Here is a 26,541-nt window from a genome sequence, read left to right as displayed (position 1 = left end):
TTTTTTATGTTTGACTGCCAAATTAATGAAACTTACTGAAGTTAGACAGATTTCAAAGTATCTGAAATCTTTGTTTTCTATGTTTATTTTTATTATTCTTGTTTTTCCACTGGCTGATTCTACTGAATTTCATATACTGTGAACTATATGACGTAAATAAAACTATTTACTGGTGGCTCTGAACAACGTAACCCAAACCTCATGCACAATAAACAGATTTATACACTGAAAAACATCTGGATTCACAGTTTGGTTTGTGGGAAAGAGGTGAGGGTAGGGGGGGGCGCGTGCATCTGTCATCACTGGAGGGGGTCCTGAAACGTCACATCCAAAAGGAGCTGCTTTGGATCTGCGCACCGCAGAAGCGGAACAACCCGCACACCCATCCTGAACCTGAACGCACCGCCGGCTTCTTCCCTTGCAGCTGTCCGCCATGAATCCAGGACTGCAACTTGTTCACTTTTTAATAAGTTTCCCAGTGATCAGCGGCACGCCTTTCCACTACAACATGTTTCAGGGAAACGCGTACTCCGCCGCCGAAACGCGCCAAAGGAACAAGTGAGTTCCTGCTGCTCCTTTTTAACTTTAGAGAGTTTTTAAAGTAATCGGCTCACCATCAGGAGTTATTGGCTCGTTTTGTTCCGCAGAAACTGGTGCGCATACGTGGTGCACAAAAACGTGAGCTGCGCCGTCGTGGGAGGGATGGAGAGCTTTGCGCAGCCGGAGTCCGCGCCGTGTCCGCCCGAGCTGCCCGACTGCGCGCAACAAGTCCTGTAAGTCTCCACATGTTCACCCCCCACGGTGCAGAGAGGCTTCATCCACTCAGTTTAATAATAATCTGAAACAGCACCGGTGTGCGCTGCTTGTTTCAGAGGTAATCCGATCCATTCTCTCTGTGCTCGGGTTTATGTTAAAACTGACTTTTCTGTTAACAGCGACAAAACATCTAGAAGCTTCTAGTCCTGATGACTTAAAGCTGCCCTGTGTCTGTATTGAATGATAAATGTCTTTATCCAAGGTTGCTTGTTTGCCTTTTTTTTTATTTAGTTCAATTCAATGCAGTTTATTTCTATAGCGTCCCATTGTTGCAGTGCACTGATACATTAATAAAAGTCATTTATCAAAGGAAGCCAGCAGATTGTGTTAAATCTTCACTTGGTCTTCTTCAGTCTCATGAGCGAGCACAAAGGCAACAGTGGAAAGGAAAAACTCCCTTTTAACAGGAAGAAACCTCCAGCAGAACCAGGCTCAGGACAAGTGCTTCGACCTGCTGGGTTTGAGAGGAACAGGAAGGGGAGACGAACACAGAATGGCAGGTCCAGGTGGACTTTCTATAGGAAGAGACAAAAAAAAAGACATGTTGAGGTTAGAAATCATTGTAAATACAAACGGGTAGAGCAAGTAAAGACAGCAGCAGAGTGAGAACATGTGGCCAATTTGAGCCTATAGCATCATAACTAAAGGATAGTTCAGGAAACCCAAGCCAACCCTAAGGATTTATCAAAAAGAAAAGTCTTAATCCCAATCTTAAAATGTGTCAGCCTCACACTGGAAGTTGGTTCCACAAGAGAGGAGCCTGAGAGCGGTTTCGGATGTTATCAGTCCATTAAATGGCCGTTATTAGTTGTTATCCCCCATATGTAGCGGTCAAACTGTCCCACCTACCTTCTAGTAGGTTTAAAGGTACGTTATTATCATTATTGCTGATAATGGGCAGCGTCGCACGGGGGTAAACCAGGAATTGTCTTTTTTTTTTTTTTTTTCCCAGCTTATGTAACCCTTTTCCTAAATGTAAGCTTACACGTGACCCTGAGGACCAACCCTAAACTTAACCCCCTTACCCTTGTGCCTAAACCTAACTAAGACCGTAAACCTAACCGCCAGACCCTTTACTCTAAACCTAACCACGTGAAGTTATTATGAAAAACGGAGCCTATTATCGCTAACAACGTAGCTTTAAACCTACTAGGAGGTACAGGAGGGGCAGTCTGACCACTACATATGGAGATAACAACTAATAGCGGCCATTTAATGGCTGATAAAATCCGGAGCAGGTGGTGGCCTGATAACGGGAAGATCTTCCTCCCATTCTGCTTTTGGAAACTCTAGGAACCACAAGTAAACCTGCAGTCTGAGAGTGAAGTGCTCTGTTAGGAAAATATGGAACAATAAGAGCTGTAATATAGGATGGAGCTAGGTTGTTGAGAGCTTTGTGGGTTAGAAGTAAGATTTTGAATTCTATTGTGAATTTGACAGGGAGCCAGTGGAGAGAAGCTAAAACTGGAGAGATATGATCTCTGTCAACTCTCATTAAATTAATTTGACAAGGGCAGTGTACCTCAATAAATATGACAGTTAATGCACCAAAGTTCGTCCAGACATTTATCCAGGCGCTATAAAGTCTTGTCTAAAAAAATGTGCTCATTGGTTCATGAGAAATTTTGAGTTGACTCCAGTTAATATCCAAATTTTAAGCCTTCTTGTACATCAGAATAAGTGTTGGTGATCAGACGCAGCTACTGTCACACCAAACCTTAAGTGAATAAGAAAGTGTCCAATAAAAGAACAAACTCTGACAGTGACTTCAGCGCAGACGTCTTTAATAGAGATTTCAATAAACTAAAGTTGTCAGATCTGAGAGTCCCAGTTCAGCACAGCTTTTATAGAAACCTTCTCATCTAAAGACCTTTTCTTAAATAAAATAACAGTTTCCCCTCACTTTTTAGGTACTTCACTTGTGATCATTTTAACTTTTTTCCTGCCCTTGTCCCCTCATTTTGACCCCTCATGCTTCCAATAATTTCATCTTTTAATGCTCCTTTCACTTTAATTAGTTTCAGCTACTGTTTTTTTGTGCTAATTTCGTATTTTTTCTGCTTATTTCTTTCTTTTATACTAATTTCATAGTTTTTGTAACCTCCGCCTCTCTCTGCCTATTTCAGCTTTTTCTACACATTTCTGTCTTTTTGTTTGTTGTTTTATTTTACTTATTTTATTTCAGCAAAGCTGGTCAAATTAAACTCGCACTAACCGTTTAGTGATGAAATCCTTGTTTCACTGCATTTTCACAGGAACGGCAATTTCTCTATAGTTTCCCATAAACTTACAAAAAGATAAAATTTGACCCCGGACCTTTTTTCATCTGAGCCTTAAATGAAAGTTTAGGATCCATGACAAGACCAAGCTACTCGAACTGTTAAAGTGTCCAGGTTGACTGACTGCAGGAGAGAAACGATTTAAATCTTATTTTTTATTTACCGTATTTTTTCGGATTTTAAGGCGCATTAAGCAAAACTAAAACATTTTGACAGATTTTTGTGTACCACATAAAATCAGTTCTAGGTCAGTAAGCACAACCAGAATTAATACATAAGGTGCACCGGATTATAAGGCTCACTGTTAATTTTTGATAAAATTAAAGGATTTTAAGTGCGCCTTGTAGTCCGAAAAATACGGTAATATGCAGAATTTTCTTTTCTGCACTATGCAAACCCCTTAACTCAGTCAACCTGAACATGACAATGTTAATAGGGTTTTTTTTTAAAGACGGCTCATCTTCTTGTTCCTAGAAGACGTTTCACTGTTCACCCATGGAGCTTTTTCACTTCCAACAGGAAAGTGCTTCGTTCCAAGCTTTTTAAATTGCAGTGAGGTGCTTCATTTTTGCAAGCTGACCTCTGCTGCAAATCACTCTCCCTCTCATCCCCTTTGAGGGTTGTTGGGATCTTTGTTATCCTGGTCCATATGAGAGATGTGTTGGTCACACGTGACTCACTGCAGTTGAAAAGCTTGGCAGAGCCACACTTCCGTTCAAAAACAGGAAGTTCCTTAGATGAGAACAACTTTTTGTATAGTACTCAAACCGTTATGGTTGTCGTAAATCGAACCTGCATTTAGAGAAAATACTGCGTATATTAACACTTTGATGTCATTTATTTTAGATATCGAACACATTTCAGACCCACGTACAAAATCGGGTACAAGACTGTAACGGAACTGGAGTGGAGGTGCTGCCCGGGCTACCAGGGCCAAGACTGCATGGAGGTGAAAGACATAAGGCAAACCCGAGTCGAGCGTTTACACCATGCGCCCTCTGCCTCTGGGTATTTACCAAATCTACAAGGTCAGCGAGATTATTTGAACCATATGGAATAATAAATCAAATAAGGTAATGTTTAAAAACTTTCTTTTTTGTCTTAAAACTTTTAAATCTATCACTTTGGTGTTTTTTTTTCTAGCTTCTAATCATAGGACAGAGAGCGAAAGAAACTATCCATTTGGAGGGGAGTGGCAGGTTAGAGGTCATACAGGCAACAGGGCCCAAGTGGGTCAAAAAGGACCTGAAAGTGATCAACACCTGGAGCAGGAGGTGCAGCGGCTGTCCCAGATGGTCCTCGACGTGCAGGCAAGAATGACAGACATGGCGTCTAATCTGAGGCTGGATTTCCAAGAGGACGCCAGTAAAATGCTGGTTTCCCTGCTGGATGATTTCAAACAGCCTGCCAGCGCACGTGGTGCTGAGACCCAAACCATTCAGGTGCAGGACTTCACTTTGAACCATGAGACCACACAAATGGATGATGTAATGAACAAGATGAACCAAGTTATGGATGAACTGGAGTCCAAGAGCAACACCTTGGATGACCTGCAGGGTCGAGTCAACTACCACGATGGACAAATTCGTCTGTTAATGGAAGGTGACCAGACCCCTCCGCACACACCCCCTCCTGCATCTCCAACCAGTGACCTGCAGGCCTACTTGGACAGTAAGATCAGCGCTCTGAGAGAAGAGCTGATGGAAGGCATGGAAATCAAGATGGCAGACTTGAAGAGCTCTTGTGATTATAAAATCCTCTCAGTGCAGGAACAATGTGAAGGACAGGAGACGAATTACTTCAGCCTGGCCGAGCTCATGGACTCAAAGGAAGGTGACCTCCGCAATGAGATCCAAGAACTTAGAGCTAAAGTGGCTGATCTGGGGCGGGCAGACTCTGGAGGATCTGACTCTGTTCTGGCTCGTCTGGACAGCCTTGAAACCCATTTGAACTCGTCGGATAAGACTCTAAAGGCTCAGTGCCTCTCTGTAGAGAAGAGCCTTCGGAACGAGCAGGATGAAGCTATCAAACACCTGAAGAAGACTCTGGAGGACAAGCTGGCCTCCATGGAAGACAAACTGGCAGATAGCAGCACCTTCCATTCTGACGGTCAAAACAAGAGTGTTGGGCTTCTGCAGGAAGATGTTAAAACTCTAAAGGATTCTGTTGACATTCTGAAGCAACGAGCCAATGGCATGGACCATTTATGCTCACAAGAGTGCAGATCTAATTTGACTGCTCTAGAAAACCTTCAGCAAGACTTTGACAACCATAAGACCAATCTAAATGTCCAGATAAATGATGTTGAATCCATGAAGGGGCAACTCCTCAACCATAGCAGCAGCATTGAGAGTATAAACGAGAAGGTTGGTGACCTCAAGAACCGTCTAGAAAGCATGGAAGAGTCCATATTGGATGTCATGCTCCAGCAGCCACTGAGGAACCTTTACCCCTCTGGGGGTCACGTTAAAGCAGGAGAGGAGCGGGAGGCCAAGGAGCTTTTGGATCTCTACAGAGCACAGCAAAAGGAGCTGGGACAACAGCTGGACGAGCTGGGAAGGGAGGTGAAAGCTGAAGTCAACCGCTGCGAAGAAACAACGCAGGATGTGGGGGACAAGATCGCCAAGATGGACAGCCGAATTGTAAATATTGAGACGTTGTGCAACAAGCTGGAGCCCATCTCCAACAGCCTCCTGAGGATCAAAGAGGGACTGAACAAGCACGTCACCGAGCTGTGGACCTGCGTAAACCAGGTGAACAGCACAGTTGGGGCTCACGCTCAAGATATTGGAGGACTGAAGGGAACATGTCAGACCATCCAGAACCATATCGTAAACGTGGACAGAGACCTTCAGGTCTTAATGACCAGCTCTCCTGGGAAGGAAGGTAAGCTGTCCTCACTCTAAATCAGACATCAAGTTACACATTTGTTGCTTTGAAGAGGGAATATTTACAATACTTCCATGATGAAGAGAAGAAATATGTATATATATGTAAAACTTTGCTGCAATAAAAGCCCCAGTTTCGAGTTACTGCTTTCTATGTGTAGGAATGTAACATTGTCTTTATCCTGCAAACAAACATCTCTATTCATAGTAAAATAATTTGATTTCCACTAAAACCTCCCAGGTTTTTACAACTTTATTTGTTTAGTTTTTTTCATCTATGGACATTGAAGCAGTGATTGTTTGAGCCTGAGCTGGTGCCCATTCCTGTATCAGGAGCTGGCCGTACTGTTGAAGAGGCTCAAATGTTGGACGCGTTTCAAAGTGTGAGCGAAGGGAAGTTGGATATTTTAACCATGTTCTCATTTAGAGCAAGTAGACGTTATTGAAGACACATGTTTGGTTTAACAGACCCCACTTGTGTTGAGCAATGCCTTGGCATAAAAATATTGCTCAGCAGACTTATTTGTGGATGCATGTGAACATTTGTGTGTGCGTTTGTTCATAAAACTTTACATTTGTGGTCCGAAAGTTAAACAGAGAATCTACCACTAGAGATATTTACGAAGACGCTATTTGTAATTTATTATGTTTTGAGGGTATAAAAGCATGTATAAATTTAAATTCAACATATGTTGATGCTTCTTGTAATGATATGTTAGTTAATTGTGTGTTTCCTGGTTTTGCAGAATGCTGATTGGTCATTAAATGTGCTGTTTGCACTATTTAGACCCACATAACTGCCAACGTACTGCAAAATGTCATTCATATAAGCAATTGTGAAAATATACATTGCCTATACAAAGTATTCATTGTTTATGCTTTTATCACTAACAGAAATCAATCATGGTCAATATAAGTTGGCATTATTTATGGAAAAAGTAACTAAATAAAAGTGAATTTGGTAAATCTATTATTATAAAATGGGAGAAATGTGGGACGTGTAAGCTGTCCGTCCTCGCAAACTGAGTGACTGTGCAAGAAGGAGAATAGTGAGAGAGACCACCTAGACTACCCTGAAGGCGTTACAAGCTTCACTAGATGAGACTGTGCATACAGTAACTGTTGCCAGGGTTTTTCACCAGCCTGAGCTTTATGGGAGAGTGGCAAAGAGAAAGCCACTGTTGAAGAAAATGTATATTAAATCATGACTAGGGTTTGTCTAGAAGAGTCGCGGGCCAAATCTGGTCCCCCAAGATGATCATTTAAATGTAAAATATTATATCTCATCTAATTTTTTCTTAAAAAAAAAAAACTGATAAATGCAAACCAGATTCCAAAAAAGTTGGGACACTAAACAGATTGTGAATAAAAACTGAATGCTGAAAACTGAAAACATCCCCCCTTCTTCTTACAACACCCAACAGACGTCTGGGGACAGAGGAGACCAGTTTCTCAAGTTTAGAAATAGGAATGCTCTCCCATTCATGTCTAATACAGACCTCTAACTGTTCAATCGTCTTGGGCCTTCTTTGTTGCACCTTCCTCTTTATGATGCGCCAAATGTTCTCTATAGGTGAAAGATCTGGACTGCAGGCTGGTCATTTCAGTACCCGGATCCTTCTCCTACGTAGCCATGATGTTGTGATTGCTGCAGAATGTGGTCTGGCATTATCGTGTTGAAAAATGCAGGGTCTTCCTTGAAAGAGATGACGTCTAGATGGGAGCATATGTTGTTCTAGAACCTGAACATAGTTCTCTGCCTTAATGGTGCCTTTCCAGACATGCAAGCTGCCCATGCCACAAGCGCTCATGCAACCCCATACCATCAGTGATGCAGGCTTCTGAACGGAGCGTTGATAACAACTTGGGCTATCCTTGTCCTCTCTGGTCCGGATGACATGGCGTCCCAGTGTTCCATAAAGAACTTCAAATCGTGACTCATCTGACCACAGAACAGTCTTCCATTTTGCCACACTCCATTTTAAATGACCCCTGGCCCAGTGCAAATGTCTGAGCTTGCTTAGAAATGGCTTCCTCTTTGCACTGTAGAGTTTCAGCTGGCAACGGCGGATGGCACGGTGGATTGTGTTCACTGACAATGCTTTCTGGAAGTATTCCTGAGCCCATTCTGTCATTTCCTTGACAGTGGCATTCCTGTTTGAGGTGCAATGACGTTTAAGGGCCCGGAGGTCACGAGCACCCAGTAAAGTTTTACAGCCTTGACCCTTACGCAGAGCGATTGTTCCCGATTCTCTGAATCTTTTGATGATGTTATGCACGGTTGATGATGATAACTTAAAAATATTTGCTATTTTACGCTGGGTAACACCATTCTGGTATTGCTGCACTATCTTTCTGTGCAACAATGGTGGAATTGGTGATCCTCTTACCATCTTGGCTTCTGAGAGACACTGACACTCTGAGAAGCTCTTTTTATACCCAGTCATGTTGTCAATTGACTTAATTAGTGTTAATTGGTCTTCCAGCTGTTCGTTATATGCTCAATATCCTTTTTCCAGCCACTTATTGCTACTTGTCCCAACTTTTTGGGGATTTGTTGACACCGTGACATTTTGAATCAACATATTTTTCCTTTAAAATGTTACATTTATTCAGATTAAACTTTTGATCTGTCATCTATGTTATATTACAAATAAAATATTGACATTTGCCATCTCCACATCATTGCATTCAGTTTTTATTCACAATTTGTTTAGTGTCCCAACTTTTTTGGAATCCTGTTTGTACATACAGTAATTTAGTGTAGACTTCTTTTGGCAGCTGGCTAACTTTCAAGCAAGTAAGACGGCTGGATCATTCTGTCATTAATCAAACTCTTGTTTATGAACCTCCAACCAAGAAAACATCAGATATCTGACTCGAGTAGATGTATCAGCTGAAAGTGACCCGTGGCTCAGACAAAGTTTTTAAATTTTGGCTCCTTTTGGTAACTGAGTTCGACACCCCTAATTGTTTGGAGACTAGTCGAGGTTTATTATGAGTTTCTAGTTATCAAGAAAATGTACTTTATCAGCCATGACAGCAGTTATAAGTATGGAGAAAATGGCACTAAGGCTAGGCTAATGACTAGCCAAACGAGCCCGTTTTATGAGTTTTCAGACTTAAAAAATCTTCTAAAAAGTGGCATAATGGTGTGAAAGAAATCCACTTTAATATTAACTTGGTTGATAAAGTATTAATCATAAATACTTTTTGACAGATCACTTCAAACCTTACTGCGCTTTTTAAATTTAAAGTAAAAAATACTATAAAACTTGCTTTTAAAGGAACCGTGTATATTTTTTGGTATTCTCTGCAGCACTATTAATCTCCTAACTTGCCTAATTTTATTGTCCATCACAGCATTTTACTCAGAACAACCTCACATACCAGTTTAGCTATCATTACCCAACAGTAATTACTTTCCCTGACCTTTCTAAGAACAGAAGAGTGACTACTTAGCTATCAGTTTCTTTTTATGTCTTTCGGGCTGGATGCTTTCGGCAACGCTTGGGTTTGTTTCGGTGAGCACGTTTGCACCAGTAGATTGTTATATCAGTTCACATGGCGCATATTTCTCGGCTGACTCATTAATGGTACCTACGAGACTGAACTGGACTCTTACCGTTGTGTAAATGAGAACTAGCAGCAGTCCCATGCTGTTTACGAGCCAGAGCACTTCCTTTGGGAACAGCTTCAGTCTGATGTTTTATGTCGTCTAGAAGACCCAGGATGGTGGTAGGGGCTTTGTTCTTGGTCTTGGCCAGGTTTGGACCAGAATCTTTTTGTCAATTTGTTCTTTTTGTTTGTTTCAAATTCATTTGTGCATCTCAGTGAAATGTTTTGCCTGAGCGTGCAGTGAATAAGAAATATTGTCTCCCCGCCCTGTGGCTTTTTGAATTATGTCATTTAACAGATCTTTTTGTTCAGAAGATGTATTCGTTTGCAATTTACTGTTCCCCACTCTGTTCGCTCTTCATTTGACCTTGCTTGCCAGTTTATCTGAAGAGTTTGGAAAGTGCTGCTCGAAGAGGATGCTCACAGAGTGATCTTATCTGGAAGGCTCTTTGTTTCAGAGCCAAGAGATTTACTGTGTTTTATATCAAGTGCTACTGGATGGACATGCACATGGGGCATCTTCACTGCCAGCCCATTCCCGCTTTTGGTTTCCTCCAACCTCAGAGTGTGAGTTTCTTTTCTGTTGAAACAAACACTGTGAAATTAGCTCCCAAAGGCCATATGTGAGTGTGTTTATGAATGATGTCACCTCGGTTGTTAATCTTAAAAGAGAGGGCTGGAAACGGGACGGAAGGAGCTGTCATGATTTTGCTGCTTTCAGAGCTCACTGACTCTGTCAAACCGAGTAATATTTATAACGAGTTGTGAAGTCATGAAGGAAATATAGCTAAACCAGAAGATGTTCGGATACTGGCACATTTTTTTAAATTTACTGCAACGTGAACGTTTACGTCGTTAAGTTTAAAAATTGTACGAGTTGAACCTTTATTTTTAAGAGATTCTTATGTACTGGGAACAGTAAGATTACTGCAGGGATAAAAGTTTATTTGTAATACTTTGTTGGCTGACTTTGGGATGATAACCAAAAACTGGATTCCCTCCTTTGTGCCTTTTATTCGTCTGTCTTCAGTTTTTATTTTCATAGGCCTCCTGCTTTGCTCTACTGGGTAAAATGCAAATTGAGTAATGTCTCTTATGAGTTGTAAAGCCCAGTCCTGCCTGGACCGGCCACAGTTGGCCCAGCCCCGGTCTTCCCTGGCTCTGGTTGTTTGCTTTCAGCAAAGTACTGCCTTGATGTGGGAAGGATCGTTGGCAAAATCGCATGAATCTCAGCTCAGCAATAACTACACCTCGTTGTTTGTCCAGGGCACTGGTGCTATCTTTTGGGATGCCTTTTTTTTTTTTTTAAGAAAATTAGGAGCTTTCTTTATCGCACAACTGGACAAAAGGAAGTAGCTGAAGGAAATGGTGGTAAGGAGCAGTCACTGGAAGTATGACCCATCTGTGACGTGACAACCTCCTCCCCCCTGGTCCAGTAAACAAATCAATGGCCAGCAGTCTACTGATGTCAAATTTGTAGCACCAGTCTGGCCCAAATGGATCCCCAGATCTCTGGATTCCAAAAACTGAGAAAAACAGGCCAGTGACATCACTGAAACCCCAGGGAGGAACACGGGATGGGCCTTATAATGCATTTATTGTACCATTAAACATCATTGTGCCACTCAGAGGATCATTGTGTATGTTACTCCTCTCCTTCACCATTTTATTTTACCTTTTCTAGTACAGGTCATTGGAAAGGCTGAATCTTTGTAAATCCTGTACAAATATGCCAATCTGTGAAGGTTTCTTACTTTGTCTTAAAATGAGATTTTCCTTCCTACAAAAATAATTGTGTGTATTTTTATTTATTATTATTACCGTATTATTGTTGTTGTCAAGGCAAAATAAGATTTGGTGATATGCCTTTAAAAAAAGCTTGATCATATTCTGATACCAGGTCAAGGCATCACGACTGTATATAAGCTTCCATTTGTTTCATCTGTACAGAAGAACACATTTTTCTCATTTCAGGATATATTCGTAAAGAGCTAATGTGAAATTGTTGTTCAAATATTCCATAATCTAGCATCTAAGTATCTTTCATTTCATCTTAAATTTTACAGCAGACTAAAACATTTTCTCCTTCTAACTTGGTTTAAAACTTGTAGTTTTTGTCTCTTTAGGTGCATTAGTGCTGGTATTTAACAGGCCAGCCACAGAACTCATCTCTAACAAAGATTATAAAGAACATTTAAATGAATCATCACGTTTGGACTAAATTGTTTATCTTTTCTACTTTTAAAGTCATCTTTATGGACTTAATGGAAGTTTTACTGGCCATTGCTTGTAAAAGAGAGTTTAAGGAAACAAAAATAGCCATTTATCTTTATCACCAGGGTCATGCAATTTTCTGCTACTTATTTCACAGAATTAGTCTAAATGCAACCGTAAGACTGTGCTTTATTAACATGGATGGAAATGAATAGCTACAAGGATCACATCTCAGTTTATTTTATGTGAAGGAATCCAATTCTTTATTCCCTTTATTCACAATAAAACAATCCTTTGGGTTGTCTTCTGACAGTGTTCTTTAGCTTTTATGGAAACTCGCAGAGATAAGAAAGCATGTCTTTCTGCGTTTGACGTCTCCAAGTGTTTAAGCTCGTAGGTCAGCGACCTGTGTGAGATAAAACGGACACACACTCTGTGGTCAAACTCCCACAAACCACAAACAAGACGAGGCCTGACAGAAGGCCATAAGGAACAATAAAAACTGCTTGTTTGGGCCTGTTTATTTCCAACTGAGGAGGTGTTGGGGTGTTTATGAGAAGGTTAAGAAATTCAGCACATCCTTCTTTTTTTCCTGAGGACTTGGTTTGAACACTAAACTTTGTGGCTGCGTTCATGGACTCTTAAATCAAAGCTGTGTGAGCTCAGTGTGTTGTGGTAACGCACAGAGTCAACATGCTGCCAGTCAGTCATCAGAAGGTGATTTGTAATGTAGAAAGTGGCAGGTTGCGGGGGTTATAATCAGGAACTGCTGGTGAGTAAATGACTAACAACAAAAGTTAAGGATTCCCATCCTGCTTTGCACACACAGTCACCAGCAGATCCAGCTGTGTTTGTTCTCAGCTCACCTCTTTTATCCAGACGTATGCAGATACACATCATGTGCGCTCCTCTTTTATCCTCGTGGCACCAGGTCTGAAATCACCTCGAAATTGCTCCGATGAAAGACAGTCCTCAGCAACACGGCTGAGAAACACAGAACGGAGTGGACCGACTTACTTCATGTTCCTTTAACAGGAAGATTTCTCTGGCTTCTTTTGTAAATGACCCTTTTCCCCTGGAGTGAGGGGACCACCAAATAATGTGGTAGAGCCTCGGTATGCTGCTGGTATACCTTTTACGTGCTGGTTTCCCTTCTGGGGGCAGCAAAGTTGGGAGTTTTTATCTTTGTGGACTAAAGAGCTCCAGTGACACTGAGCCAGGAGGGAAGATTTGTTGATAAACTCAGTTGTGATTCCCAGGAATGCAGTCATTAGAGATGAACCCGTTTAGGCAGCGGGCTGTGATTTTCTCTTCAAGTCTATAATAACAGGTTCAGATAATTATTTGTTGTTGAGGTGTTAATAGGACCCATCAGTAGTCCTGCATGAACAGGGTGGATTTTCAACATGATTCTTTTTTAGGATCTCAAAGACAATCTACATCTTTGTGTGAAAATGGTAAAACAACCTGGACTACATGATTGTAAATAATGTTATGTATTGTAACGTTATTGTCATCATTGTATGTTCCCATACAATGGCAAAATTGGATCTCTGCATTTAACCCATCCACCACGAGGTAGTGCAGTGGGCAGCTATTGAAAGTGCCCGGGGAGCATTTTGGGGATAAGGTGGGCTGCTCAGAGACACCACGAGATGTGCAATGACTGGGGATCAAACCTAGGACTTTCGGGTCCCGAGTCGACTGCCCTGCCTCTACACCATCTTGGCCCCAAAACAATAAAATGTGTTATAAATATAAAGGTTATGTACTGCTATCAGCTGCAGCACTGTGATTATTATTGGCCTCCTTTAGTCTTAAACATAAGATATGGTAAATGGACTGTACTTATATAGCACCTTTCTATCTGATCAAGATACTCTAAGTGCTTTACAATACCATTTGTGACTCATTTACCCATTCATACAGCTCTCTACTAGATCTGTACAAAGCTAATTGAACAAATTATTCTAAATACACTAATCAGTGCTTTATCACATTCATACACCGATGGGACACACATCGGAGGCAATGAAGGGTTCAGTGTCTTGCCATGAGGCATTTCGGCATGTGACTGCTGGTAGAATTGAACCCCCAACTCTTGCACTGGAGGATGACTGCTCTAACCACTCAGCCACAGCCACCCATGAATAAAAACTTGGCATTCAAATTGTTAACCCACCCACTGATTCATTCCATCGTGTGGGAAGTAGAAGTGACAATAATCATGTGTTTGAATCATGAATGAGTGTATGAATGATGGTTTAGTAACAAAATAACACGAGTCCTCATCAGGACAAGGCGGTGTCCTGCATCTAAAGAATAAACTATAACTCTTTTTAGGACAGTAATTTGATCATAAGGCAGCTCATTTAGACAAGATGAATGGAAAAACCTCCTCCAGTTGCATTTCCTTGTTTTTGTGAACATTTTTACTTTGCTTCTTAAAACAAATGAATACCAACACCTTTAAAAAATAGAGGAAGAAAATTCTTCAGTAGATTATTAGATTCCACATACTTCATATATCCATCTAGTATCTTGCATTTGTTCTGGAGTCAGGTTGCTGGGGCAACACCTTAAGCAGGGAGACCCTGACTTTTTCCACAGCCTCTGCTTCCAGCTCTTCTTGGAGGATTCCATAGCATTCCCAGGCCAGCCAAGAGACATTGTCTTTCCAGCATTCCTTGGGTCTTCCCCAGGGTCTTCTTCCAGTCAGACATGCCCAGGGCACCTCCCAAGGAAGGTGTCCAGGGACTGAGCTAGGGGCATCCTTACCAGATGCCCGAACCACCTCAACTGGCTCTTCTGGATGTGCAGGACAGCAGCTCTACTCCAACTATCTCCTGGATAACTGAATAGGGTCCAAAGACCCTATCTCTAAGGGAGAGTCCAGCTATGAAGTGGAGGAAATTCATTTCAACTGCCTGTCGGCAGTCTCTTTGTTTTGGTCACAACCCAGAGTTTGTGGCCATAGGTGAGGATAGGAATGTAGGCCAACTGGTAGACAGAGAGTGTCACTTTGCAATTCAGCTCCCTCTTCACCACAACGGACTGGCACTGAGAATCTACGCCAGTCCATTTGTCAATTTCCCGCTCCCTTCTTCCCTCACCTGTGAACAAAACCCATAGATTTTGAAATCCTTCACATGACTCCTCACTCTCATCCTGTAAAGAGCAATCCAACGTTTTCTAAATGAGGACTAGAGATTTGGAGATGCAGGTCCTCATCCCAGCCACTTTACACTTGGCTGTAAACCACTCCAGTGCGAGCTGAAGATCATGGCACAATGACGTCATCAGGAGCACATCATATATAAAAAGCAGATATAGAATCCTGAGGCCACCAAACCAGACTCTTTCCGCCCCCTGGCTGCACCAAGAAATTTTGACCATAAAAGTTATGGACAGACTCCGTGACAATGGGTAGCCCTGGATGAGTCCAACTCCCCCAACAATGCAAACCAAACATTTACACCTCATGTATAAGGACTGGGTGGTCCATAGCAACAGACGCTCAATCTCATACTTGAGGAGCACAGTCCAGTGTACCTCGAGGAACATGGCTGAATGCCTTCTCCAAGTCCACAAAACACATGTAGACTGAATGGGCAAATACCCATGACCCCTCGAGGGAGCTATTAATGGGTGTTATTAGTTATTGGTGTGGCTGAGTGGTTAGAACAGTTGTCCTCCAATGCAAGAGTTTGGGGTTCGATTTCACCAGCAGTCACATTCTGAAGTGTCCCTGGGCAAGACACTGAACCCCTTAATTCCTCCTATGTGTGTCCCATCGCTGTATGAATGTGATAAAGCACTGATTATTCTTTGTACAGAAATAATAGAGTCTATGAATTGGTAAATATGGGCACAGATTGTAGTGTAAAGCGCTTTGAGTATCTTGATAAGATAGAAAAGTGCTATATAAGTGCAGTCCATTTACCATTTATTAAGACCTCACCAGGGAGGCTAAGGAGAGTGATGCCCCTTTAATTGGAATGCATCCTGATTCTTCCATGAAATACTTTCTGGTGGGATTGAGAAGGTCTGAGAAGTATTTCTTCCACCACCTAACACCATCACTGGTTGAGGTTAACAGCACCCCACGTCACTAAACACAGTGTTGGTAAAGTGCTGCTTTCCCTTCTTTAGCCACCTGATGATTTGCCAGAATGTCCTTGGAGGCTATCCGGAGCCTCTATGCAAAACTCTCATTAAACTTTTCCCACATTTGAGCTTTTGCCTCTACAACAGCCAGAGCTGCAACCTGCTTGACTTGCCAATACTCCTCAACAAAGTCCTACGAGCCAACAAAGTCCAATAGGACTCTTTCAGCTTGGCAACTTCCGTAACCCGGAGTGTCCACCACTGAGTTCTTGGATGGCTACCACAAGAAAAACTGAAGACCATGCAGCCACAGCTCAAGGCAGCTGCCTTGGCAATGGAAGTGTGGACCATGGCTCACTTGGACTCAGTGCCCAATGTGGCTGCTCAGAAGACTCAGATTCTCAATCAATCATTTATTTATAGAGCCTTTTACAACAGCCAAAAGGTGCACAAAGTGCTTCACAGTACAGAAATAAAAAATGCCAGAGTGCCACTAATAAAAAAGTTTTAAGATTAGATTTTTTTAAAAAGCCCAGATCAGTGATGAAGAGCAAGTGTCATAAGGTACCATAGTTGGTTCCACAGTCTGGATGTGGTGATGGAAAAGGCCTTGCCCTGGACAAGCAGTAAAGATGTATTAGTGGATTCTGTGCATCAAATTGTTTCCCTTTATGTTGAGTTCATACATTTTATTTTTATTTTACTAGAATACTCCCCCCCCCCCCCCCCCCAAAAAAAAAAAATCTTCATCTTTTGCTGGTCTATAAACAGCTCTATACTAATGATTTGCATCTTAATTTTTGTGACCTCTAGGCCTCACCTAATAGCCAGGTAAACCAGTTTGAAATGTGTAATTTGCTGACCTCTAAAGAATTTAAATACCTGTAGCTCTTCAGTCTTTGGTTAGCTAGAGGCCCCTTGGATAAGTGATGAAACAAGAACGTGTCCACCTGCCTCCTCTTTCAGCACTAGAAGAGGTCTGTGGTGATGGACTCGCTTTTGGAGAGAAGCAAATAGCTTGGCTTTATTTTCCAGCCCTGGAGGTTGCAGCTTGTTGTCATTAAACTAGAATGTGGACCTGGATATACTCAGTGCAGCAACAACTACCACTACTGCAGTTGTCTTTGTCTCTGGACAAATTGTATGACCGCAACAATAGTTTGTAATTGCAAAACCTCCCCGGTGTATTAATGGCATCGAAATGAGAACCAAGGTTAAACATATCAGTCCACAGTTGTAGTTTTTTTTTGTAAGGTAGTATTTTTCTCTTGTAAAGAAGCTTGTGATCCCATTCATATTGGTGCAGCTTGTTTTCACTTTATTGGCTTGATTATCTGTATTTCTGATTAAATATAAAATGCTACAAGCCACTGATTTATTCAACATCAGTGTTTCAGGGCAAACGGCACAATATGGAGATACAGTACCGGTAATAGTCAATTTTAAGCTCTTACATCAGCTGTACGAGAATAAATGTCAAATAAATGTCCATAAACATTTGTTGGTATAAATGAGGTTTTCAACTGCAGCTTTGACTCGTGTCACGTTGTTCTGTTCAGGTGAACTGGGGGAGGTGGGACCTCCTGCAATTTCACCTTCGACTTTTGGAGTGTCAGCTGGCCTTGTAGACCACTCCCTCCCACAGCTGCATGTAATGGAGACTGGCGAGGCAGGCCCCCCAGGTAAAATGACCTCATCAATGTTGCCAGAGGGGGCAGACAGCAGTACGATGACTGTTCAGGGGTTTGCTGGAGCTCCAGGTGGGACCGACCACATAAAAACACACACTGCTCTGAATGTTTGTCTACTTCGTTTCATGACGTTTTTATTCGCAGCCTCTCCTGTGAAATCCAAGGACTCTTTAAAAACCAGCATACCTCTAATCACAGGTGACTAGTCCTAAAACATTTTTGTAATGTTCCAAAACTGAAAATTTTAGGTTCAGCTAAGGCTGCTGTTCTTTTATCATCAGATAGGGATATGCTTCTGAGACCTCCACCTCTGAAACCAGCCACAGCTCCAGGTTCGTGTTTGTTCCTTATCCAGAGGCCAGAACCAAGTCCCCGTTTTCACCGCTCGTGTTTTCTGTCCTGTGTTCAGGTGAGATGGTATCATTCTCCGCCGGTTTAACTCTCCCGCCATTTCAAGAAATTGGAATCATTCGATTTAACATGGTGCTCGTCAACGATGGGGGACATTATGACCCTCAAACAGGTAACTTTTACAGATGTCTTCCAGATATAAACACATGAAGTTACATTGAAGTCAGGAGGTCTGTGACAAAAGATTGGAACTATCACTTCAAGTATTAGCTGGTTTAAATGTTCTGATAATCAGAGATTATCCAAAGTGTATGTGTCGAGGAAATTTGAAGACAGTGGTTGAACATTGTTTGGGACACTTTAAAAGAAGCCAAATGTTTGTACAAAAAGCAGCTCTCTGTGTTCCAGGTATCTTCACTGCTCCCACAGACGGCCGCTACCTGGTGACCTCCGTGCTCGCAGCCCAGAGAGGTGAACAGGTTGAGGCCGTGCTGTCGGTGTCCAACCACAGCGTCCAGAAGTTGAGCTCAGGCTTCCTGTCTGAAACTGAACCACGTCAGCAGTGTAGCTGCAGCGGTTCGACATCACTGAGTTTGGTGGTTCACATGAAACGAGGAGACCAGGCAGGACTTGTCCTGACTGCTGGAAAACTCGCCGTTTCAGACTCCGCACAGGTCCTGTCGTCTTTTAGCATCGTGCTTCTGTACGCCAACCCAATGAAGCGGTAGCTGCTCTGACACTTTACTGTAAATACACCTGAGCTTCGAGGGTTGTTGTGTTAAATTATGAGAGGGAAGGACAAATGTATTTAAGAGACGTAAACAAGGAAAGAAAAAGGCTCCAAAAATCTTCTGGGATTTTCTGCATTGTGAGTAATATATAGCTTTTATTGCAATTATTATTTTTTTATGTTTGTCCTAATTTGCCTGAACAATCCAAAGGAATTAGACACTCATATCTCGTTGGTACTAAAACGCATTGCTTGTCATTTTAAAAGCAGTTTTTTTAATAAAGCATCATTCAACACGACATATTTTATTGTTTCTCATTACACTTCTGCAAAAACATTAACTAAACTATCTGTGCAGAGAAAATTTGAACAGTTTTGACAGTTTATATCAAATTGATTTGCATTGTCCTCTTTATTAAAACTATTATATCTTGACAAATATCATTTGTGCTTAGATTGTGAAAGCAAAATATTAACTGAACCTCGAAGCTGCTGCATAATGTCTTCATTCAAAAGTAAAAAATAAACAAAACTGGAAAAATTCTGTGTGCTTTTCACACAAAGTTTGTCACTTTCATAGAAAGAATGCAGAAAATTTTAGACATTGGATGCAACACATGAAAACTACAAACATTATGATCCTAAATTTCTCACATCTGAAGCATCTTTCATAAAACATCACATTTCCTGCTGTTTGTATTTTTATGGCAGTATTACAGCTTGACAGGGCTCATATAGCTACTTTGTGTTTATAATCTTAATAATAATATAATAATAATACTTTCTGTGTTTTTGTGGGAACAAAGATATTTCTAGAAATTACAACAAGCTCAATTTGAAAAAAAAAAAGGTGTTTCCATATAACTAAACTACAAATTGATAAAAATGACTTCCAAATAGCAGCAGTATCTACATGTTGTTTTGTTTATGTAGACGGCAGTAATGCAGTTTTCACATTCTTCTGATCATGTTAGTGCAAATATTTTCTGCCTTTTGGAGAATTATAAATGAATACAGATTTTAAAAAGATTGCACATTGGCTCGTTGGCTCGATGTCAGTCAGTAAAATGCAGTTTACATCATCCTGTTTTCTGCTTACACAGTGCTCAGACATCTACTCTCACATGCGTTACACCGTGCAGCTGTTAGGAACAACAGATGTTGCACTTGAGGGTTTTGTGTACACTAAGGAAAACTACATTCATTAAAAAAATCATAAGCTTTTCAGCTAAATCAGAACATATAAGACGAACGATTCCAGCAGCCAATAACAGAGTTCAATCAGTGCACTCTCAGTTACAGCAGCTCCTCGAAGCAAACCTGAGCAATCGGCTGTTTCCAGAAACAGAAGGAGCTGAACTCCGGACAGCTGAAGGTGGTGTTGTGTTGTGTGCTGCGTAAAGGAAAAACGTGCTCCACCAGCTCACTCAGCCTGCTGTATCTGCCAATTGTATTAAAAGCAGACAGCAGAGGAAACATTTCTCAGCGTGGTAACAAGTGACAGATTAAAGCTGCAGTGGCGTTACTTACGATGTTTTATTGCCTTTGGTTTGTTCAAGAATTAGCTCTCCCTTAGGATTCACGGTGAAGATTCGACACACAGGCACACCCACTTGTTTGTAGGCAAACACGTCCTAATAAACAGAACAAAAGACAATAAGTGGTCATTACTAATATTCTACACTGAGGTCAGTCTGAAGAAAGCTGTGTTTTTTGAAAACTTCTATATACAGGTGCTGGTCTTAAAATTAGAATATCATGAAAACATTGATTTATTTCAGTAATTCCATTCAAAAAGTGACACTTGTATATTATATTCATTACACACAGACTGATATATTTCAAATGTTTATTTATTTTACTGTTAATGATTATAACTGACAACTAATGAACATGAAAAGTATGAGCATGTACATCGCTCAATACTTAATCGGGGCTCCTTTTGTCTGGATTACTGCAGCAATGCAGCGTGGCATGGAGTCGATCAGTCTGTGGCACTGCTCAGGTGTTCTGAGAGCCCAGGTTGCTCTGATAGTGGCCTTCAGCTCTTCTGAATTGTTGGGTCTGGAGTATCACATCTTTCTCTTCACAATACACCATATATTTTCTATGAGGTTACAGTCAGGAGAGTTTGCTGGCCAATTAAGAACAGGGATACCATGGTCCTTAAACCAGAACTTGACTCTGGACCTCAAGCAACATGGATTCTGTGCCTCTCCTCTTCCTCCACTCTGGGACCTTGCTTTCCAAAGGAAATGCAAAATTTATTTTCATCAGAGAACATAACTTTGGACCACTCAGCAGCAGTCCAAGGCGAGACGCTTCTGATGCTGTCTCTTGTTCAAGAGTAGCTTGACACAAGGAATGCGACAGCTGAATCCCTTGTCTTGCATACGTCTGTGCGTGGTGGTTCTTGAAGCATCGACTCCAGCTAAAGTCCACTCTTTGTGAATCTCCCCCACATTTAGAATGGGTTTTGTTTCACAATCCTCTCCAGGGTGCAGTTATACCTATTGCTTGCACAAGTTTTCTACCAGATTGTTTCCTTCCCTTCGCCTCTCTATTAATGTGTTTGGACACAGAGCTCTGTGAACAGCCAGCCTCTTTAGCAATGACATTTTGTGTCTTGCCCTCCTTGTGCAAGGTGTCGATGGTTGTATTTTGGACAACTGTCAAGTCAGCAGTCTTCCCCATGATTGTGTAGCCTACAGAACCAGACTGAGACCATTTAAAGGCCTTTGCAGGTGTTTTGAGTTAACTATCTGATTAGACTGTGGCACCAGATGTCTTCAATATTTCATAATATTCTAATTTGAAATACTGAATTTGGGGTTTTCATTATTTGTTGGTTATAATCATCAACATTAAAAGAAATAAACATTTGAAATATATCAGTCTGTGTGTAATGAATAAATATAATAAAAAGTTTCACTTTTTGAATGGAATTACTGAAATAAATCAACTTCTTCATGATATTCTAATTTTATGACCAGAACCTGTACATTTAGTTGCAGAATATAATCCTTCAGAATAAATTATTTAGAATGTGTCTTACAGCACCTAAGAGTTTATACACAACTAAAATACACATCAATAAACTAGTCGATGCTCAGTTTGAGCTCTGTAATCTAAGGCGTTTCCAAAATAAAACAGCTGCAGCGATTAATACAGGAATGAACATATGCAACTCACGTTCTCTCTGTTTCCAAAGGCAGCATAAAAGGGGTGTGTGTTTGGGTCGAACAAGTTCTTGATGTCTGTCAGACATTCGATCTTAAACTTCTCAGGCTTCTTTTCGATGATCTCTCTAAACACAAAAATGCAGAATCAACCTCTGACTTTCTGCAGCTGATACTGCAGACACTATTTTTTATTTTTAATGACCCTATGCACAGAGGTACCATAAAACTGCAGCTGCTCAAGTTGGCTTCACGACATTTTAGCATTTTAAACTTTTATGAATTCAGATCTTTTTGCTGTTGTTGTATTGGTGCAACTTTAGCTTTTTGAAATATTTAGCCTTTTCTGCCACTTTTTTTTGTCTCAGGAAATGAATTGAGCTCATTTTACATCCTTACATCTGTTTACAACCATTTACTGCTCCTTTCATATTTTGTTCTGCTTCAGCTTCTTTCGGTTTCCTTCTGCAAATTTAAACTTTTTTCAGCTACTTTCAGCTGTTTTTTCAGCTGTTTTGTGATCCTTTTAGATTCTTTCTGCTAACTATAACATTTTTGTGCTTCTTCTAACTTCTTTCTGATAATTTCAGCTTATTTATGCAAGTTTCAACTTTTTCTGCTATTTCAGCTACTATTTAGCAGTTTTTATGCTAATCTTAGCTTTTTTGGCTAATTCCATATTTTTGGCACTCGTTTCAGCATTTTGCTTTCTTTTCAGCCTAATTCACCAAATGTGCTCTCTCTCCTTTTCCTTCTGGTAATTTAATCTTTTTCTGCTTTTAAAACTACATTTCAGATTTTTTTTGTTTTGTTTGATTGTTGTTGTTGCCAGTTTCAGCTTTTTTCAGATAATTTCCACATTTTTGTGCTAATTTTTGCTTCTTTCAGCTTAATTGGGCAACATGTTCTTTCTTCTGCTAATTTCAGCTTATTCTACTTCAGCTAGCTTTTTAGCATTTTCAGCTAATTACAGATAAATTTATGTTTTTCATGGTAATTTCTGCTACTTTCAGCCTAATTAACATCTTTCTAATTTCAGCTTGTTATGCTAGTTTCAGCTTTTTCTGCTATTTACACTACTTTTTAGCTGTTTTGTGCTAAATTTAGCTTTTTCAGGTAATTCCACATTTTAGCACATTTCAGCTCCTTCCACTAAGGGTAGTTTAAGCTTCTTTCTACTTTTTCAGCTACTTTTCATCCATCCATCCATCCATCCATCCATCCATTTTCTTTACCCGTTTATTCCATTTTGGGTCACGGGGGTCGCTGGTGCCCATGTCCAGCAATCACTGTGCGAGGGGTGGGGTAAACCATGGACGGGTCGCAAGTCCATCACAGGGCCACATAGAGACAAATGAGACAAACAACCATTCACTCTCTCACTCTCACCTAGGGACAATTTAGAGTTACCAATCAGCCTAACATGCATGTTTTTGGTCTGTGGGAGGAAACCGGAGTACCCGGAGAAAACCCACGCATGCACGGAGAGAACATGTAAACTCCACCCAGAAAGGCCCCCGGACCGGGATTTGAACCAGGGACCTGCTCGCTGAGAGGCAGCAGCTCTACCAGTTGCGCCACCGTGCTGCCCTACTTTTCAGCCATGTTTTGCTAATTTCAGCTTTTTTTAAGCTAATTTCCTAACTTTGTGCTAATTTCTGCTTATTTAAACCAAATTCAGTAAATATGTGTTCTTTCTGTTTTCTTCTACTAACTTAGGCTTGTGCTTCCATTTCAGCTAAATTTCAGTGTTTTTAGCTAATTTCAGCTCTTTTTCAGCAAGTTCTTCAGCAATAAGCATCCACACGGCATTTTCAAAGGAAATGCAATTTCTCTAGTTAATATCTTATCTCCACTGTAACTTTCCTGAGGTCCAGTAGCTGCAGCTGTTCATCTAGATTAGTGAAATCCTAGAATAAATCTGCAGGTGATGATTTTCTACCTGTGGAAGGCAGAGAAGAGGCTGCTTGGTGAAAGCATGAGGGGTCCCTGAGGAAGAAGAGTGCCGCTCTCGTTCACCCAGTGCAAATATCCTCGTGTCATGTTGGCCATGCCTATCGCTCGGGCTGAACAATACAGGAACTTATAGCCGTTTCTGCAACAGTCAGACGTTTTCTGGTTACGTGTTTCACAGTAATCTAACTGGGTGCGATCACTGAGGCAAGTGTGGCATCGTACTCATGCACAGAGTTGTAAAGCTTCGCGATTCCCCGATGAGTCCAGTCTTTACCGAGCTGAGGAAGAATCTGACCAAAAACATCTGATCTAAGGGGGAAATGTGAGGACAAATATGTATTTTTCTTTAAAATCACAAGCATACTACACAGGTCAGGGTAACTGTGTTTACAATTTTAAATTTCCAGAATAAAAATATACATAAATGGGGAGGTTTGCATATTTTATACTTGGTGATGGTGCCGTCGATGTCAGAGATGATGACCTTGTCGTCCCAGTTCCACAGGTAGATGGTGCCCTCGCAGCGGCACGTTCCCTGGTACTGAGTGGTTATACTGAAGGTGACCTCGTTTGGGCCGTCTCTCAGCTTCAGGCTGGCCTGAAAGATACACATTCTAGTCATTAAAGATTAGTTATCGTAACGAAACCAAAGTTTAGATTTGATTAATTCATAAATGTCAAATAAAATGTGCTGAATGCATCCAAATGTCATCCAATAAAGTTAGTGATTAATAACCAACAGAAGCAGGTAGGTGAGCAAATAGATTTAAATTCAGCACAAATTATTTTAATTGTGCATGTATTCAGTAAACCAGAGATTGAACCATCAACCTTTTCTTGTGTTAACGTTTGCTTGATCACCACAGTAAATGGCGCGCATTATCAAACGGCAACAAATTACTCTGAAATCAAAATATCAGTATAAAATGGTTACATGCATGTCAAACAAAAAGTTAAAATGTTGATTTGAAAATTGAAATTGTTGATTTTTGGAATAATACATAACACTGTTGTTTATCAGCAGAGGGTTACTGTTATTTTGTATTTATAATAAATAGTCTAATAAATAAAGACCACATTTCTTCTTTGGACTTCAGCATAAACCATTTGAAACCATAGAACAGAAGATTGTTTCTGCGTGTGCTGAGTCAAACACGCAGCTCACAGCACTGATCTTACTATCTGCTCAGACGACAGGCGCAGGGACTTCTTGTAAGAGTGGCATGAAGCTGGACCTTCTGTCTGCACGCGCTCAGTGGGTGTCAGAGTGGATGCTGCACTGCTCAGCTCTTTAGCCTCATCATCGCTGGACCACTCTGCAGCTTTCTGCCTGCAGGAGAGAAACAAAATAACCTCAATTAGCACAACAGCAAATTTATTGACATTAAAGACTTGATTATATATAATAATGTAAATCAGAAAAAAATTAAGCAGTGACTTTTAAAGACACCAGGGGGCAGCAGGTGTACTCATCGACCTTCAATGCTCTTGACATTCTGTTGAATTAAAACTGAAAATATCCCCATTTATTTCCCATAGTAGATCAAACTACCATCTCCTGGCTCAAATAATCATTTTATGTACATGTTTATTTATGTTTATTTGCTTTTAAAGCTTGATTTCCTAATGTGTCCCTGAGTCACAAGCCATTATTGCTGCTGACATGCTAATCCATCTTCTGTGGGACATGTTTACTCAACAGTGCTTGTGTTGGTGTGTGCCTGGTGTTGTGAGGACATCCGAGCTTTGTGACTCACTGTGGTTCTGCAGCCTGCTGGAGGGCAGGACTCTCTCGGCTCACAGACTCCTCTCTTTCCAATTTACACTCGGATGACAACTAAGGAGATGAGGAAACTTTAATGACTTAAATTTCTGAAACCAAAAGGCAACGTATAGACATGAAAAGCGTCACTTTTAAGGAAATGTCTTTACGTAATAATGCAAAGGATAGATGACGTGGCTGCTGATGCTTTTGGGCAACACCATGTTCGTTTGCAATGCAAAGTTTCTTAAACTGAATGGGACTCCTGCTGTCCACCAGCACTTTAAACATGGAAGTGAGTCACAAGATTACACAAAGACATGAAGCACACCTGTTTGGTACTGCTCTTCCTCCAGAACCACCAGCGTCCAGACTTTTTTGGCATTTTCTCCTTCACCCAGGCCTCCTCTGTAGCCTGACATTTAAATAACACATTCAGGTGAACTTTGTATGTGGATATAAGCAGCTCAGAAACATAAAATTAGATATTACCTTTGGCAAGTTCTTCTGGAAAGCTTGCATGCTAAGTATCAACGGTGCTGCCAGAGCCCAGCTGTAATATCTGTAAATTTAAAAAAAAAAAACTATTTTAATCTGCAGCTGGTTCAGAAATTAATTAAAGAAACATTTGTTAAACTGAGAAGACAGTGCAGCTGAAAAATAAGAAGAATCACCGGTTTGCGATTTTGACCACCAAGTTGGGATTGTCGATAATAGCTGGATTCTCTGCAAATTCGCTATAGGTGACGACGTGCTCCATGAATTTTTCTGAAAGGAATGAAACGGGAAGGCTTGACCTCAATTAGCGGCTCAGGTTTCTAAACATGGAGACACTGTAACTAGGGATGCACGATATTATCGGCATGGTATCGGTCGATATTAGCGATAAAGTTAAATATTGGACATCGGCCATTCCATCAAAATAACTCACCGATATAAAAGGCACTGTT

General features: G+C 40.9%; 2 protein-coding genes across 2 annotated transcripts in view; one reads left to right on the top strand and one right to left on the bottom strand.

Annotated features, from left to right (window-relative positions):
• The first annotated feature begins 393 nt into the window (after positions 1-393).
• On the top strand, positions 394-18,778 carry emilin2b (elastin microfibril interfacer 2b). The gene is made up of 10 exons (XM_037694263.1): positions 394-558; positions 648-773; positions 3,942-4,123; positions 4,239-5,349; positions 5,731-5,981; positions 17,482-17,682; positions 17,758-17,811; positions 17,895-17,945; positions 18,023-18,136; positions 18,373-18,778. Exons 1-10 carry the CDS (start codon positions 434-436, stop codon positions 18,690-18,692), a joined length of 2,535 nt encoding a protein of 844 aa, XP_037550191.1. The 5' UTR covers positions 394-433; the 3' UTR covers positions 18,693-18,778.
• Positions 18,779-19,990: 1,212 nt separating this feature from the next.
• LOC119426599 (phosphatidate phosphatase LPIN2) overlaps positions 19,991-26,541 on the bottom strand; it is a 31,642-nt gene continuing 25,091 nt past the window's right edge. The window contains exons 10-20 of the mRNA XM_037694168.1: positions 26,266-26,359; positions 26,084-26,153; positions 25,923-26,006; positions 25,587-25,666; positions 25,009-25,159; positions 24,279-24,427; positions 24,052-24,138; positions 23,816-23,968; positions 21,887-22,001; positions 20,225-20,328; positions 19,991-20,135 (exon numbers count right to left, since the gene is read on the bottom strand). Coding sequence (XP_037550096.1) covers positions 19,991-20,135; positions 20,225-20,328; positions 21,887-22,001; positions 23,816-23,968; positions 24,052-24,138; positions 24,279-24,427; positions 25,009-25,159; positions 25,587-25,666; positions 25,923-26,006; positions 26,084-26,153; positions 26,266-26,359 — 1,232 coding nt within the window. The remainder of the gene's footprint in view (positions 20,136-20,224; positions 20,329-21,886; positions 22,002-23,815; positions 23,969-24,051; positions 24,139-24,278; positions 24,428-25,008; positions 25,160-25,586; positions 25,667-25,922; positions 26,007-26,083; positions 26,154-26,265; positions 26,360-26,541) is intronic.

The sequence above is a fragment of the Nematolebias whitei genome, chromosome 20 (assembly GCF_014905685.2).
Source record: "Nematolebias whitei isolate Nwh7 chromosome 20, NemWhi1, whole genome shotgun sequence".
NCBI classification, from domain to species: domain Eukaryota; kingdom Metazoa; phylum Chordata; class Actinopteri; order Cyprinodontiformes; family Rivulidae; genus Nematolebias; species Nematolebias whitei.
Note: the sequence above shows the minus strand (reverse complement) of the source record. Positions and strands in the feature narration are given on the sequence as shown.